Source organism: Papio anubis, chromosome 17, assembly GCF_008728515.1.
Source record: "Papio anubis isolate 15944 chromosome 17, Panubis1.0, whole genome shotgun sequence".
Taxonomy (NCBI): Eukaryota; Metazoa; Chordata; class Mammalia; order Primates; family Cercopithecidae; genus Papio; species Papio anubis.
In genome coordinates, this window is record NC_044992.1 from 59,030,440 (window position 1) to 59,046,020 (window position 15,581).

Genomic DNA, 15,581 nt, shown 5'->3' on the forward strand with positions numbered 1-15,581 from the left:
CCCACTCTGGCTCAGCCAGGCACACTAAACTTAGTGGCCACTCCCAACTCGACAACCACCGCCACCCCCCAGCTCGGCTGTCACCTGCCCGAGGAGACGCAGCCGCCGGACCCTGCCCAGGGCACCTACGCCTCGGCGACCACCATGTCCCAGACCAAAACGCTGAAGGTCCGCGTGACCCTCTTCTGCATCCTGGCAGGCATCGTGCTGGCCATGACGGCCGTGGTAACTGACCACTGGGCTGTGCTGAGCCCCCACATGGAGCACCACAACACCACCTGCGAGGCGGCCCACTTCGGCCTCTGGCGGATTTGTACCAAGCGCATCCCCATGGACGACAGCAAGACCTGCGGGCCCATCACCCTGCCCGGGGGTAACGTACCCACCCTCCGTCCCGATCCCCACCTCCCGCCCTTCCCTGTCGTCCCCCGGACAAATTTGCCCATGCCAAGGAAGGCAGGTTTCTCAGGCTAGAGATAGGGCAGCCGCCCAGCCCTTTCTGCCCAGGGAAGAAGATCTGAATTGCATGTGCTGTGCTGGTGGCTGGGGCTGGGTTGTAAGACGAGGGCGTTTGTCCCAGCTATTTCTGTCTGGCTGGACCATGGGGCTTTTCGCCCAGAACAGAGAGCTGGGCAGGCTCAAGACAGGAACCGCAGCTGTACCAGCCCAGGGACTTCTGGGCTCCATCTGGTCACTCTCTCCCTGCAAAGACATGCTGGGTGGCTCTGTGTCCTCAGGCTGGGGGAAACCATGGAGCTGGCAGGTTTGTCCCTGGCCTCAAGGCAGGGGAGGAGAGAGGACAGGCGATGGAATATGCAGGGTCCTGTGCAAAATGAAAATGCAGGGTTCCTTGCTCCAAATTACCAAGGATTTCAAGGCAGCGATAGCAGCACATGAATCCAAGCATGGACCCTTGTGGGCCCTGGGCCTGGAGAAGCTGCACAGGTTGAATGCTTGTGAAGCAGGATGTGGCTGTGGGTGAGCCACCTGCCCCTACCTTTTTTTTTTTTTTTTTTTTTTTGAGACAGAGTTTTGCTCTGTCGCCCAGGCTGGAATGCAGTGGTACAATCTTGGCTCACTGCAACTTCCGCCTCCTGGACTCAAGTGATTCTCCTGCCTTGGCTTCCCCAGTAGCTGGGATTACAGGCATGCGCCACCACACCCATCTAATTTTTGTACTTTCAGTACAGACGGGGTTTTGCCATGTTGACCAGGCTGGTCTTGAACCCCTGACCTCAGGTGATCCACCTGCCTTGGCCTCCCGAAGTGCTGGGATTACAGGCATGAGCCACCGTGCCTGGCCTCCACCCGCCCTTTTGTCAGGATGTCAGTCCATTATGCATCCTCCCTTAGCTCAGACCCTGTCAGAGTTACAAAGCATTTCCTCACCCTGTAATTTAAGCGTATTCCTCGATTTCCTACCATGTGACCGAACCACATGTCGAAGGTAAGCTCCTTTTCAGGAGTACCTGGTAGTTGCATGACTAGCCTCTATTCTGCAAATGCCGAGGCTTCTGGATTCTTAGCAAATACAGCACTTTAGAGGAAAGGGTGCTACGTGGAGACCAGGCGGCCAGGGATCTAGTCACCATTGCCCATTACCCTCAAATGACCATCCAGCGAGGACAAAGATCACCTCAGCCTCTGCTTCTTCCTCTATAAAATATGGGACTGACTCTCAGCAATGTAAGATCTCTTCCCAGGTTTACAGACGCCCATCCACGGTGGCAGTGGAGCAGGGTTATGTCAGTGTGATGTCCCACCTGGTTTTCAGGATGATTCCCTCTTTTACCAGACTTTGGTGTTCCTTGAAACCTGTCCTTCAAGGACACTAGGGCTGAGTCCCCAAAGATCTTGCAGTCTGCATGTGAACCAAAGAGCCAACACCCCATCCTCCCATATCTCTGCTCCCTCTTCCTTCCCTGCTGCTTGCTCCAGAGATCCCCTCCCTCATTCACGCCCACTGGACGCCCAGAAGACTCGTAAGTGCCCAACTGTTATAGAAACACCGAGTCCCAGGGCTGAGGGTGACAGGTGTGGCCATGTGCTTGCAGGGTATCGCATAGCCCGGATGCCCATGCCCCTTGGCGACTGCCGAGCACACCCATAAACAGGCAATCCCTCCAGCCAACTCCCCTGGGCAGGGCAGGGCAGGGCAGGGCAGCTTCTTCAGGGACCGCGCATAGGGACGTGCTGTTACAGTCCTGTTCACCCGTCCTTGGAACCATCTGCCTTTTAAAGTCAGAGCAGAGGACTGGGCAGTGAGCAGAGTCCACACAAGGAAGAGACAGGCTGGTGAGAGGTGACTGGACCAATTACAGGGGACCAACAGGCATTGCTTGGCCTTGAGCCTGACCAGGATCTATCTCTTTGCCTTCTTAGCCTAACCAGCTATGAACCATACTTCCCACACTTGTGACACTGAGCACTACCTTCCCCCAGTCATCTTCCAAAGTATGTTCCTGCCTTTTTCCCTCTCTTTTCTCTGCAAATGGACATCTTTCTCCTTCCCCATATGCCCTTCTTGTGCCCCCTGGGACCACTCTTGTCTGGAGGGAGGAAGCGGGTTCATATGTGGCCTCTCATTTATTATTAACAACAGCAACAATAATAATGGCACATACATGTAACCCTATGTGCCGAATATTGTTGTAAATGCTTTACATGTATCAACTTTGAATGACATCACGAAAAAGATGATAGAGAAAAAGAACTTCCAAAAATCTTCTTCTCCATAAAAGCAATGAGAAGGCTGGTGGAAATGGTCAGAATCAACATTTTCAGAACTCTGGAAATTAACCAAAGTCCAGCAAGAAAAATGGGTGAATCTCAGGAGGACCAGTGAGTTCTGTGGTGTTTTAACTTGACTTATTCCTGATTCCCTTTCCCAGCTCTGTGGTAACCTCACAAACCAACGTTCATAATCACAGTGAAAATCAGCATCCTAGTAGCCTCTGGAGGGGAGAGAATGGGGTTGGATCAAAGGCCCATTCCCAGAGCATTGTCATGATTTGACCTGTCTGGTGATTCCCTGAAAAGCCCCACTTGAGAAGCTGTTTCTGTTTGACCTGACTCTGAGCTCATCCAGTACAAAGAGTCTTTCTTCCTGGGGACATTTGTGGAACATAATTAGAGATGATTACTTAACATCATGGCTGTCTGAGGCAGTAGATAACAGTTGGGAAAACAACAGGCTAACCAAAAAACTGGAGACTAGATGTCCATAGGTTGCTTTGAAAAGCTCCAACAAATTCCTGGGAATCTAGGAGGTCACACGCATGCACAAGGCTATATGCACACTCAAGAAAGACCTAAGAAGGCCCTAAGCACTCTCTGCCTTATCTTAAGGCTCTGTTCAAGCAGAAAGTGAAAGCTAAGGCAGAGGTGTGGGTGGCTTACCTGAGTGTGAGTCATATGCACAGAGCCCCTCAGTAAAGACTGGGGGAGTCATTGTTGCCAAGCATTTTAGGAAATTTCTAATTGGTCACTAAGCTAATTGAACAGGGATTTCAGTGGTCACACATGACAAAAAACAGACTTTACCATCTGAGTTCAAAAAGTCACTAAACAAACAATAGGAACAAATCCTCAAGAAGGGGGAACAACTGATTTCCAGAGTTGCCACATTATATTGTTTAAAAAATACTGGCTGGGTGTGGTGGCTCACTCCTGTGTTCCCAGCACTTTTGGAGGCCAAGAGGATTGCTTGAGGCCAGAGGTTTGAGATCAAACTGGGCAATATAGCGAGACCCTGTCCCTACAAACAAACAAACAAACCCCACAAAATAGCCAAGAGTGGTGGCATGTGCCTATAATTCTAGCTACTCCTGAGGCTTAGGTGAGGGAATTGTTTGATCCCAGGAGTTAGAGACTACAGTGAACTATGATCACACCACTGCACTCCAGCTTGGGACAGCGAGACTGTCTCTAAATAAATAAATACATACATAAACACAAGACATGCAAAGAACTAAAATGATATGGGGCATATATGGGGCAGGGAGAGCTCGATAGATCCCTAAGGAAGCCAGATATTGGACTTACTAGACAAAAACTTTAAATTGACTATAGTAAGTATATCCAAAGAACTTTTTTTAAAAATCAAAAGCATTAAAGATGAAAATGATGTCTCATGAAATAGAAACTATCAAGAAAGAGACAGAAATTATTTTTAAGGACAAAATGGAAATTCTAGAGTTGAAAAGTACGATAACTAAAATGAGAAATTCACTAGAGGGGCTCAATAGCATATCTGAGCAGGTAAAAGAATCAGTGACCTTTAAGATAAGTCATTTGAGATTAGTTAGTCTGAGGAACAGATAGAAAAAAAAAAGAAAGAAAAATGACAAGAGCCTCAGAGACTTATGGGACACCATCAAGTGTATGTAAAGGAAGTCCCAGAAGGAGAGGGAAAGGGAGAAAGGAACAAAAAAGGCATATGAAAAATAATGTCCAAAAGCTTCCCAAATTGGATGAAAAACATTAAAAATCTACAAATTTGTAAAGCTCAATGAACTCCAGGTAGAATAAACTCTAAGGGATCCACACCTAGACACGCGATAATCAAACTGTTGAAAGAGACAGAGAATCTTAAAAACAGAAAGAAGCAATTCATCACATATGAGAAATCCTTAGTAAGATGAACGGCCAATTTTCCCCCAAATCAATGGAGTCCAGAAGGTGGTGGGATGACATACATATGTTAGCTCACCTAATCCTCACAAAAACCTCCATGAAGGCCATGCTATTATCATCATTCCAATCTTACGGATAAAGAAAATGAACCACTGAGAGGTTGAGATAGTTGACAAGGTAACACAGGTGATGAGCAGAGCAGCCAGGACTCATACTCAGATGATTACCCCTAACATTCACCTTTTTAGTCAATAAATTAACTACTTTACAACAACCCAGTGAGTAGATTCTTATTCTACAGGTGGATCCTATTCTACAGGTGGTTCTTATTCTACAGGTGGTTCTCATTCTACAGGTAGGAACATGGAGGCTGAGCATAGCCTTCCCCAGGCTAACTAGCTAACAAATAGAGGTTCTCCACCCAAGTCTTGAATCCAGAGCCTCCTTTCTCTCCAGTTCCTTCCCACACCCTCTATTGTGCATGTAAACACAGCTCCTAAAAGTTCTGACCCAAGTGAACACAAGGAGTCCAGCTTTTGACATGGCATAGTTTGAGGGTAGCCAGACCAGAAGCTGGTGCAGTGGAGGAGACTTCTCATGGTCCCATTTAGTCTTAGAATGTTGGAGGCTCAGTGGGCAAGAGTTGTCTAATTTTTCTACTGTCCCCCACAAGAGTTGTCTAATTTTTCTACTGTCCCCCAAAGAGTCTTAGAAGGACTTCCATGTACAACATCTAAGACCAATTCCAATGCCTCCAGAATGAGAGCAGGGGCCTCTCCCATAGGAGAGACTATGTGTTCTGAAAGTCCAAATGAACCCACAGAGAGGCCATCCCCTGCCCTTGGGCTGGGTGAAGTGTTGCTTCTTTCAGGCTCTGCCTCTTTAGGGCAAGGAGGCAGGCTGCCCCAGGGCCCACTTTGCCTAGTGCCCCATTTTCCCTACTGGTCCATCTTCGCTCAGTGCAGGAATTGGGACTGGATGAAAGAGCATGATACTACTGACCCCAGGAATTTCATGGGCTCCCCTCACCACTCACAGGAGTCCATGCCAGAGGCCTAGGCCAAAGCCAGGCTTCTCCCACGGAAGAGTAGTGCTCTGGAGCTCCAGGGTCAGGTCTTGGAGATTTCTCCAGCCCATTCTATAAAATTCTTCAATCAGAGGTGTGGGAGGAGACACAGCCCAGAAAACCACTGTCAGGAGCTGATAGAACTTCTTTTACCAAAAGGCTAAACACAACACTGGCATCAATGCAACTTAGAGGCTTTCTTGCATCCCTAAAGTACCAGTTTCTTTGGTTTTGGACAAATCCACAAATTATCTTTGAATATATGAAAGTCTCCATGGACTGTCACTTGGTACACTGATACATTCTCAGTGATAACCCAAGGCATCCCCTCATGCTACCAGCTGCTCCAATGATCAGAGAAAGATCCCTATTAACTCCAGTTCAGCTTGGAGCTAAATGTGGCTTCTGCTCTAATTCTTCGAAACTGGCACACTAGACATGGTTCTGCACAGTGACTAATGCCCTTAACCAGAACACTTGTTTAGCCAGACTGTTCCATCCCCCAGTCAAGTCTGAGGGCTGAGTTCACCACAGTTTTAATAAATACCCCATTTAATATTTTTAAACCACTGAGTCTTACAGAAATAAGGAGATTAAAATCAGCATAAGCCATTTGCAGAGACAAAGGAGAATGGCACAACCTCAGAGTTCCTAACACCCCAGATCATCATCCTGGCATTGGAATCTTTGCTGACTTAGTCGGAAGCAAAGCTGCAATCCCTGAGCTTTGTGTAAGTGTGATGGAAGCCAGGGCAGTGGGACAGAGAGGGACATCCCAGAGGCACAGGCAGGAAGGCTCAGAGTCTGCACAGGACCGTCACAGTCCCTCTCCTCTTGCCCCATGACTAAGACGGGTCCCCCTCAGATGTCCTTCCTCTTTACGTTGCCCTGGATGCTCAGTTTCCCAAATAATATCCACCTGGACCCAGGGACAGGGCAGGGAGGGAAGGGGCTTGTAGTAGGGTCTGTCCATCTGAACAGGACCCTCACCCTCTTGAGTGACATGGGCAGATGCCTGGCCTGATTTATCCTGAATGGGGCCTGGGTCTGACGTGCCCCCACCCCTACAGGGGCCCTCAGGGACCATGAAAGGGTTTATGGTCTCCAGTGGGCAGCCACATAGCCCAGGAGTGGATGTTTCTCCCAGGTTCAGGGCAGGAGACACTGGCCTTTTTCATGTGCTAAGCCCAAGAGAGGGGACAGGTCGGCCCATCCGTCCTCAGGCCCCTAGTTCAGCCATGTAAGAGTGAAGCTGAGGCTTCCTGATGCCCCGAGAAGGAATCCTAGCCACTGGAGGCCCCCTCCCTCCATTTGAGGACACTTAATGGAGAAGAGGGAGGGGGAACATTGTCCTTGGACCACCAAAAGAAAAGCAATCCCCCCAAAAGCTCACAACCTGGCTCCTGCAGACATGTAGGCTACCCCTGTGTCTGAGTTAAGATCATTTCTATCCAAGCAGCCAGCAGCCACACAGAGCCTGGCATTTATCTGGTGGGGATTTGGCGAGCCAAATGCTACCTGTGCGGGAGTCACCTCAGCAACCCACCGGGTGCAAACAGCCGTGCTCCAGCAAAGCACTCCGTGGCCCTCATCTCAGGGTCCTCCGCTGGGAAGGATTTTAACTGACAGCTTTCGAGCAGTCAGGGAGGCAGCTGACGGTGAAATACACTTGAATTCAGTCAATTCTGACAACTGAAATTGGTTCTTAAAGAATACAACGGAAACAGAAATGTTTCTTTGTCCAGAGGGAGACACATGGAGACTTACGACATAGCATGGGCCATTTCGAAGCAGTGATTCAAGAGATCTATAGCTAATAATCTAACAAATAGAAGAGGTCTGCATTATGCTTTAAAATAGCACCGGACGCCGAGAGAGAATAGCAGAGCACCAATTCTGACATCACCACCAGCAGTCAGACACCCCAGGTAATGTGGTTCAAAAGGAAAGTGATTTAAATATAGAAGCGCACAGAGAAAGCTGTTTATGCCAGGAACGGGTACTGCTGCTAAACCACATCCCATCTCCAGGGTCATTTCCTTCCTCAGCCTCAGGAGAGGCAGCAGCCCCGACTTTTGGGGGAAGGAGGGGAATGGTACGAGACTACAGGCTTAAGGAGCAAGAAGATGATTTAGGTCCGATTAAAGAAGGCCTTCATCCCCCCAAAAAAACCTTGGCATCACTGCAGGTACGTTTCCAGAAAGAACTAGCCATCAACCGCCTTGTGAGCATCTAAATGAAGCCTGGAAGTGAACAAATGAATTGACAAACTAGACACCATCTAAACTAGAGGAAGAGATGTCTTTCTACTTGAGGGTCATTGACCCACAGGAAAAGAAATCAATGAAGGGCCTCCACAAATAAAAAGCAAACTAACTTAGTTTTTGAAGGAAACGTAATATAAAATAACCCATTCATCCACTTCCTAAATCAAGAGCAAAGAAGATAAACTGGATTTAGGAAGAGATAAGACTGTGCAGACTGTGCTTTTTTTTTTTTTTTTTTTTTTAAACGGAGTCCCACTCCATCACCCAGGCTGGAGTGCAGTGACATGACCTCAGCTCACTGCAACCTCTGCCTCCCAGGTTGAAGCAACTCTCCTGCCTCAGCCTCCTGAAGTGCTGGGATTACAGGCGTGAGTCACTGCGCCCAGCCTGTCCTTTGATTTTATAGTATACCTAGCTATGAGAGAGAGACTGAAGGAGAAAAATGGAAGTGAAATTATATTTTAAATCAGCATGAATTTCCTTGCGCTGAACCCCTCCCCTCTCCCTCATCAAATTCAGATTCGTGTTCCTACTACCCACAGACTTTCCATAGCTTTTATGACAATTATCAGGTGGGCCAAGCGGCTTTGCGGGGCAGGTCTCATCTGGGCTGTCTCACAGAGACCAGCGACCCAGTGAAACCACATGATGGTCACATTCAGCCCTCGTAGGGTTCCATCTGCGTCCAGGCCATTCCAATGGCCACTCGGAAAAAGCCCTTTGCAGGGCATTTTAAGGGGCCTGGAGCAGGGTTCCCATCCCAGCTGCACATCAGGCTCTCCCAGAAAGCTTTTGAAAAACACTGCTTCCCAGGTCCCACCAGTGAACCAGGGTGGGCCTGGATTCTGATGAGAAACAGTCCCAGATTTGGGGTTGGTCCAGGGTTTCTCAACCTTGGCACTCTTGACATTTTGGCCTGGATCATTCCACGTTGGGAGGGCCTGTCCTGCGTGTTGCAGGATGCTCAGCAGCGTCTGTGGCCTCTAGCGGCTAGGTGCCAGGTGTACCCCTCTCACCACCACCATGTCCCCAGGCATTGCCCAGTGTCCCCTGGGGAGGCAGAATCGGTCCTCACGGAGACTGCTGTTTGGTTCTTTAGTGATTGTGCACCCTGCACACCCTGAAAAATGGCTTAAGCCTTGGCCTTGGTTACCCCGTCTGCCTAATGGGGTGCAGAACCCATAGGCAGTCTGCCCTGTGGACTCATCCAGCCTCAGCTCCCTGAAGACCTCTCAGCCTTCCAGGCAACGTCATTATTCCACTGAGATGTTGTTCTAAGGGTCACAGACAGACGTTTCAGCCCAGATTAAGGATCTGGGGAGAAGAGAGCCTGCCAGAGCCCCTGCGTGCCCAGCAGAATGACACCGCACTCTCTGCCAGGCCTCTGTCCTTGCTACAGGTCCCTCCCCTCAACTCACAGTATGTCTCCTCCTTTGCAGAGAAGAACTGTTCCTACTTCAGGCATTTTAACCCCGGCGAGAGCTCGGAGATCTTCGAATTCACTACTCAGAAGGGTGAGCTTGGGTGGAAAGGGGGCTGGGGTGACAAGAGGGGACTTCTGTGTCATGCATCACTGGGCCAGAAAGCCATTGGGGGCAAAAGCACTGACTTCCTCAGGCCTGATGAGAAGAAGCCCATGGTGCATTTGAACAACAGCCTTGTCACCTCTCTGCTCCGGAGGCCCCAGGTAGCCGCCTTCCATCTCCAGGGCCCAGAGCTTCCACACCTCGGGGCCAGGGAGCGTTTGCAGAAGCAGCACTTCCTGGCAAGCTCCTACCCAAGGGCAGCTGTTGTGACGGGAGCTGTGGATGTGGAACAAGTGCTCAGAGGCCCTGTGGTGGCTTTTGGTGGGATGTGATGGTTAGAGTCTTCAGGGACAGTCTGAGTCCCTCCCTGGCCTAGAAATCCCTCCCCAAGTACCGAGAGGGCGCAGTGGGCTCTGGGAGCTTTTCAGGACCCACAGAGCTCAGACGCACACCCACTGTCGGGACACACACCTGTGCCTGCCCGCGCCCAGACAGCTGCACACAGGGTGAGTGGGTAGACACACAGACGCACACTGACACACACAGACACACACAACACAGATACACACATACAATGACACACAAGACACAGAGACACTGACACACACAGATACACACAATGACACACACAAGACACCGAACCTGGGGGCCAGCACACTGACACACACAGACCTGCATAACCTGGATACACACATACAATGACATACACAAGACACAGACACACACACACTGACACACGTTACAATGACACACACACAGTGACGCACCTGGACACACAACACGGATGCACATGCAATGGCCCACACACACAAGACCTGAACCTGTAGTTACACACACTGGCATGTACAATGACACACACGCAGTGACACGCAGGCAATGACACACAGACATACAATGACACACAGGCAATGACACACTGTGTTACGCGATTGATTACATACGCAGGATATTGTACCTGGGGCGCACGGGACGCACTTTGACGCGTATTGCAATGTACGCAAAGATGACACACATGACATGCTGGGCCTGATTACTACACGGTTACACACCTGGAACCTGGTACACAGAGCCACACGCTGGGACACATGCTGATGACCGCCTGATTCTGCCTGATGACGCACAAAGATGACCTGATGACCTGGGCCACCACCTGATGACCTGATGACCACACACCACGCAATGGCCGCACACAGGACACGGTGACGCAGGATAATGACCTGACGCACAGGACGCACGGACGCACAGGACGCACACACGTATTGCATTGTTACCCGCACAGTAGGGACCACTGGGACGCACAGAGCCGCATGCTGACCTGATGACGCAAGGATGCGCACAGGACGCACTGACGCCGCCGTGCCGCGGTATGCACAATGGCCACACACAAGTTACCGCCAGGACACTGACACACATGTACAATGACATGCCGCCACGACGTACGGTGGAGCCTGATGACACACCCAGGACGGTGAGGCCTGCACAGAGACAATGACCTGATGACCTGAGACGGACACACAGGACACGCTGCGTTATTGACGCCCGCACAGTGACGCCACTGGGACGCACAGGCATGCTGACGCAGTGACGCAACACAGTGACTGGGACACGGGACGCACTGACGTATTGCCATGACGTACACTGATGACACGCACAGGACACAGGACCGCGGTACGTATTGCGCTGATGCGCGCGCTGACGTGCGGTGACGCACAATGGCGCCCAGTAGACCACGGGGACCTGATGACTGGACACAGTGACACACAGGCAATGACACAGACACATGCACAGATACATGTACACACTAGCACATGCAGACACACATACAGTGACACACACACCAACACACTGACAGACCCAGATACACATGCACACACTACCATACGCAGACACGAACACATTCTGACAGATCCTCACATATGTGGCACATACATGAACACACACACACACTAACCACACACAGACACGCACACTGCCACACACACTGGCAGAGCCTCACGTGCACCGGGCTGCGTGACAAGCCACCCTGTGGTCCTTTGCTCCTTAACCCCAGGCAGACCACTCGCCGCCCCAGTGCCTCCTGCCCTGTCACTCGAGGAAAGTTTCTGCTCTGGAAAGGCCTCCAGCCACTTGCCTCTCGCCTCTGCCCCCCGTGGGGACCTTGCAGCCTGATGCTCTGGGAAGACATGGGTAGAAGAAGCCCCATGGCAGCCTGGCTCTGTGTGGGCCTTAGGGAAGGACTTGGTCCCTGGGGCTGTCGGCTTTCTCATGTGTGAGATGGGAACTGTGGTGTATGGGGTGGTCCCTAACCAGCCACCATGAGAGCTCCTGGACTGAGGCCGCATGCCGGGTGTCCCTTGTGTTTGCAGAGTACAGCATCTCGGCAGCCGCCATCGCCATCTTCAGCCTTGGCTTCGTCATCCTGGGCAGCCTCTGTGTCCTCCTGTCCTTCGGGAAGAAGAGGGACTACCTGCTGCGGCCCGCGTCCATGTTCTACGCTTTTGCAGGTAGACTGGGGGCTCCGCCCGAGCACCGGACTGGGGGGACCATGTCGTGGGGGATTCTCCGCTCCACTCTCATGCCCACCGTGGGATTTGGGTGGGGGGCATTTCCCAGGCTCCATCCCCATCCAGGGGCAAACCTGGCCAGGCCCTCAGCGACCCCAGGTGGGCTGGAGGGAGACAGAGCTTGGTGGTCTGTCCATTCCTCCCCATGACTCAACCCTCAAGGCCCCAAAGAAATGGCCCAGAGAATGATTAACAGAAGAAGGAAAGAAACGTGGTCGCCTTTCTTTCTTTTTCTTGGGGGATGAGGAAGAGGGTCTCGCTCTGTCGCCCAGGCTGGAGTGCAGTGGAACGATCACAGCTCACCGCAGCCTCGAACTCCTGAGTTGAAGGGTTCCTCCCGCCTCAGTCTCCTGAGTACCTGGGACTACAGACGTGCACCACCACACCTGGCTAAGTTTTTATTACATTTTAATTTTTTGTAGAGACAGAGGGCTCATCACTATGTTGCCCAGGCTGGTCTCAAACTCCTGGCCTCAAGCGATCCTCCTGCCTCAGTCTCCCAAAGTGCTGGGTTTACAGGCATGAGCCACCGTACCCGGCCATGTGGTCGTCCTTCTAAGGGATGCAGGAATAGGGTGGTGCGTGGACAAATGGATCGCTCTGCAGGCTCCCAGCTAGAACCTGCCTTGAGGCAGCTTTTCCCCCAAGGCAAGGTCACTGCCTCCTCCATGCACACAGGCTGGGCTGGGGCTGGGGGTAACGGCAGGCACCCGTCGGTCCCTGAGCGTACCTGGCTCCGCCCCCAGGTCTCTGCATCCTGGTCTCGGTAGAGGTCATGCGGCAGTCGGTGAAGCGCATGATTGACAGTGAGGACACCGTCTGGATCGAGTACTATTACTCCTGGTCCTTCGCCTGCGCCTGTGCTGCCTTCGTCCTCCTCTTCCTTGGTGGTCTCGCCCTCCTGCTGTTCTCCCTGCCTCGAATGCCCCGGAACCCATGGGAGTCCTGCATGGATGCTGAGCCTGAGCACTAGCCCTCCTGTGGCCCTAGCAACCCTCAGGCTTCTTCTCCAGGAAGCCAGGTCTCAGCCTGGAACCTTCCAGAGGGGAGGCGGGAGCAATTTTAGCTCCACCCTGCTCCCATCTGCCCCCTGCCACAGTCGCAGGCTGCTTCCTCTCTCTGAGCTCCTCTGGGCTGCCACAGGCTCCCCTGGGAATAGAGCAAGAGGATGTCAGTCTCAATCTGGCCACAGTTGGGAAAGGCAGGGCCAGCAGGTGGACAGGTGTTTGCAAGGGCCCCACTTCCCCTGGAGCTCAGAGGTGTCCCCACTGTACCAGCCTCTGATAAGCTGCCTCCGGTTGTCCTTTATGAACATTGCAGGGACAACCTGTGTTTGCCAGTTCTTGGTGTTCCGTGTAAATAGCCAGCCCCTCCCTTTCTCAGTGATAAAACACACCCTCTCTGGTGAGCGCAGCGTCCCCTCCTTGGCTTCCAGGAGCCCTGGGAAGCATTTTTAACTGAGTAGAATCTGTCTGTGGCTTGAAATAAAAAAGCTCTCAGAAAACTCACGTTTTCCTCGCGCCTTGCATAGAAATTGCTCAGATTCCTGGTCACATCAGGGGCCCCCTGACGCCGAATGAGAAGGGAAGGCAGGTCACCCGGGTACGTTGAGGACTTTTGTGGGGACAAGAGGGCAACACATGTGGCTTAGAGGCTCTGAATTCCAACTCAGACAGGGTTTCTCTAGGCCCTGAGATTGTTTTCGGGAGAAACTAGAAACCTTCTGATGAAGCAAGGGTGTTAAAAATAGGAGGGGTTATTTCTAGAGCCTGGCATGCAACGCACCTGGTGCCAACACAGCGCTAAAGCAGCCAGCCAGTGTCTGATTTCTGATGCTGGATTTCTGTTGTGAAGAACATCAGGAAGCAGGGCTTAGCAGTTAGACGCTTAGGGCCGCATGAAGAGCCATGATTTGCACACTTCTGCCTTCCAGAGCCCCACAGTACTTGCCCAAGCTTCCGAAGTGGAGTTCAGACATGATTGGCAGATGGGATCTTTGCCTTGCACCCTGGAGAACCCACTGGAGTTCATGCTCCTAGGGCAGGGTTTGGCAAACTGTGGCCCGTTGGCCACACCTGGCCTGCCCCCTCTTGCTGTATGGCCCACAAGTAAAAGGTAGTTTTTACAGTTTTAAATTGTTCAAAACATTAAATTAAAAAAAAAAAAAAAGCCAGGCTCGGTGGCTCACACCTGTAAATCCCAACACTTTGGGAGGCCAAGGTGGGTGGATCACGAGGTCAGGAGTTCAAGACCAGCCTGGCCAAGATGATGAAACCCCATCTCTATTAAAAACACAAAAAATTAGCCAGGCGTGGTGGTGCGCACCTGTAATCCCAGCTACTCAGCAGGCTGACGCAGGAGAATCCCTTGAACCCGGGGGGGCGGAGGTTGCAGTGAGCCAAGATTACGCCATTGCACTCCAGCCTGGGCGACAGAGTGAGACTCCATCTCAAAACATTAAAAAAAAAAAAAACCCAAAACAATCAAGGAACTGGGCATCGTGGCTCACACCTGTAATCTCAGTACTTTGGAAGGCTGAGGCAAGAGGACTGTTTGAGTCCAGGAGTTTGAGACCACCCCGGGCAACATAGCAAGACTCCATCTCTACAAAAAATAAAAATAAAATAATTTAAAGATAAAAAGAAGAAGAATCTCTCATGACATATGAAGATGATACGAAATTCACATCTCAATGTCTGTAAATAAAGTTAGATTAGAACCCAGCCACACCCATTCTGTGGCTGCTTTCGTCACCATGAGTAGTTTCAACCGAGATCTTCTGTCCCGCAATGCTGAAAATATTTACTATCTGACCCTGTATAAAAACATGTGTTTACCCTTGTTCTGGGGAAAAACTGTACAAACATCAGCCCACATATCAACCCCTTACTAGTCCCATCTGAAAGCTGAGGGGAAGTTCATTCTTTCAATTTGCCTGCGGTACCTCAGGGGTGGGGGGCTGGGCTAGGAGGGGTGTCAGAGGAGACTCACTCAAAGATGCAAAGATCCAGCCAGGAAATAAACTTGCTCCAGGTAAAGGAGAATCAGAAGATGACAGTCCCGGCCAGCCAGGGAGCTGAGGCCACAATTTATGAGTAAGAAGGAAGAGAGATAACTTCCTCCCATTGATAACCATTCTGGAGGTTGATATTATCGGGTTTTTTCTTTTTTGAGACAGGGTCTTACTCTGGAGTACAGTGCCCAGGCTAGAGTACAGTGGCACAATCACAGCTCACTGTAGCCTCGAGTTCCTAGGCTCAAGTGATCCTCCTACCTCAGCCTCCCAAGTAGTGGGGACTGCAGGCGTGCGCCACCACACCCAGCTAATTTTTTTCATTTTTTGTTGAGACGGGGTTTCAATATGTTGCCCAGGCTGGTCTCTAACTCCTCAGCTCAAGCAATCCACTAGCCTTGGCCTCCCAAAGTGCTGACATTACAGGCATGAGGCCACCACACCCAGCCTGCTTTTTTTTTTTTTTTCTAACAGATTGGAGTCTTGCTACACTGCCCAGGCTGGCCTCAA

General features: G+C 51.1%; 1 protein-coding gene across 1 annotated transcript; it reads left to right on the plus strand.

Moving 5' to 3' along the window:
* The first annotated feature begins 26 nt into the window (after positions 1-26).
* CACNG1 (calcium voltage-gated channel auxiliary subunit gamma 1) lies at positions 27-13,566 on the plus strand. The gene is made up of 4 exons (XM_003913324.4): positions 27-373; positions 9,408-9,482; positions 11,861-11,998; positions 12,805-13,566. The coding sequence occupies exons 1-4, from the start codon at positions 145-147 to the stop codon at positions 13,029-13,031; spliced, it is 669 nt and encodes a 222-aa protein (XP_003913373.1). The 5' UTR covers positions 27-144; the 3' UTR covers positions 13,032-13,566.
* Positions 13,567-15,581: the final 2,015 nt, after the last annotated feature.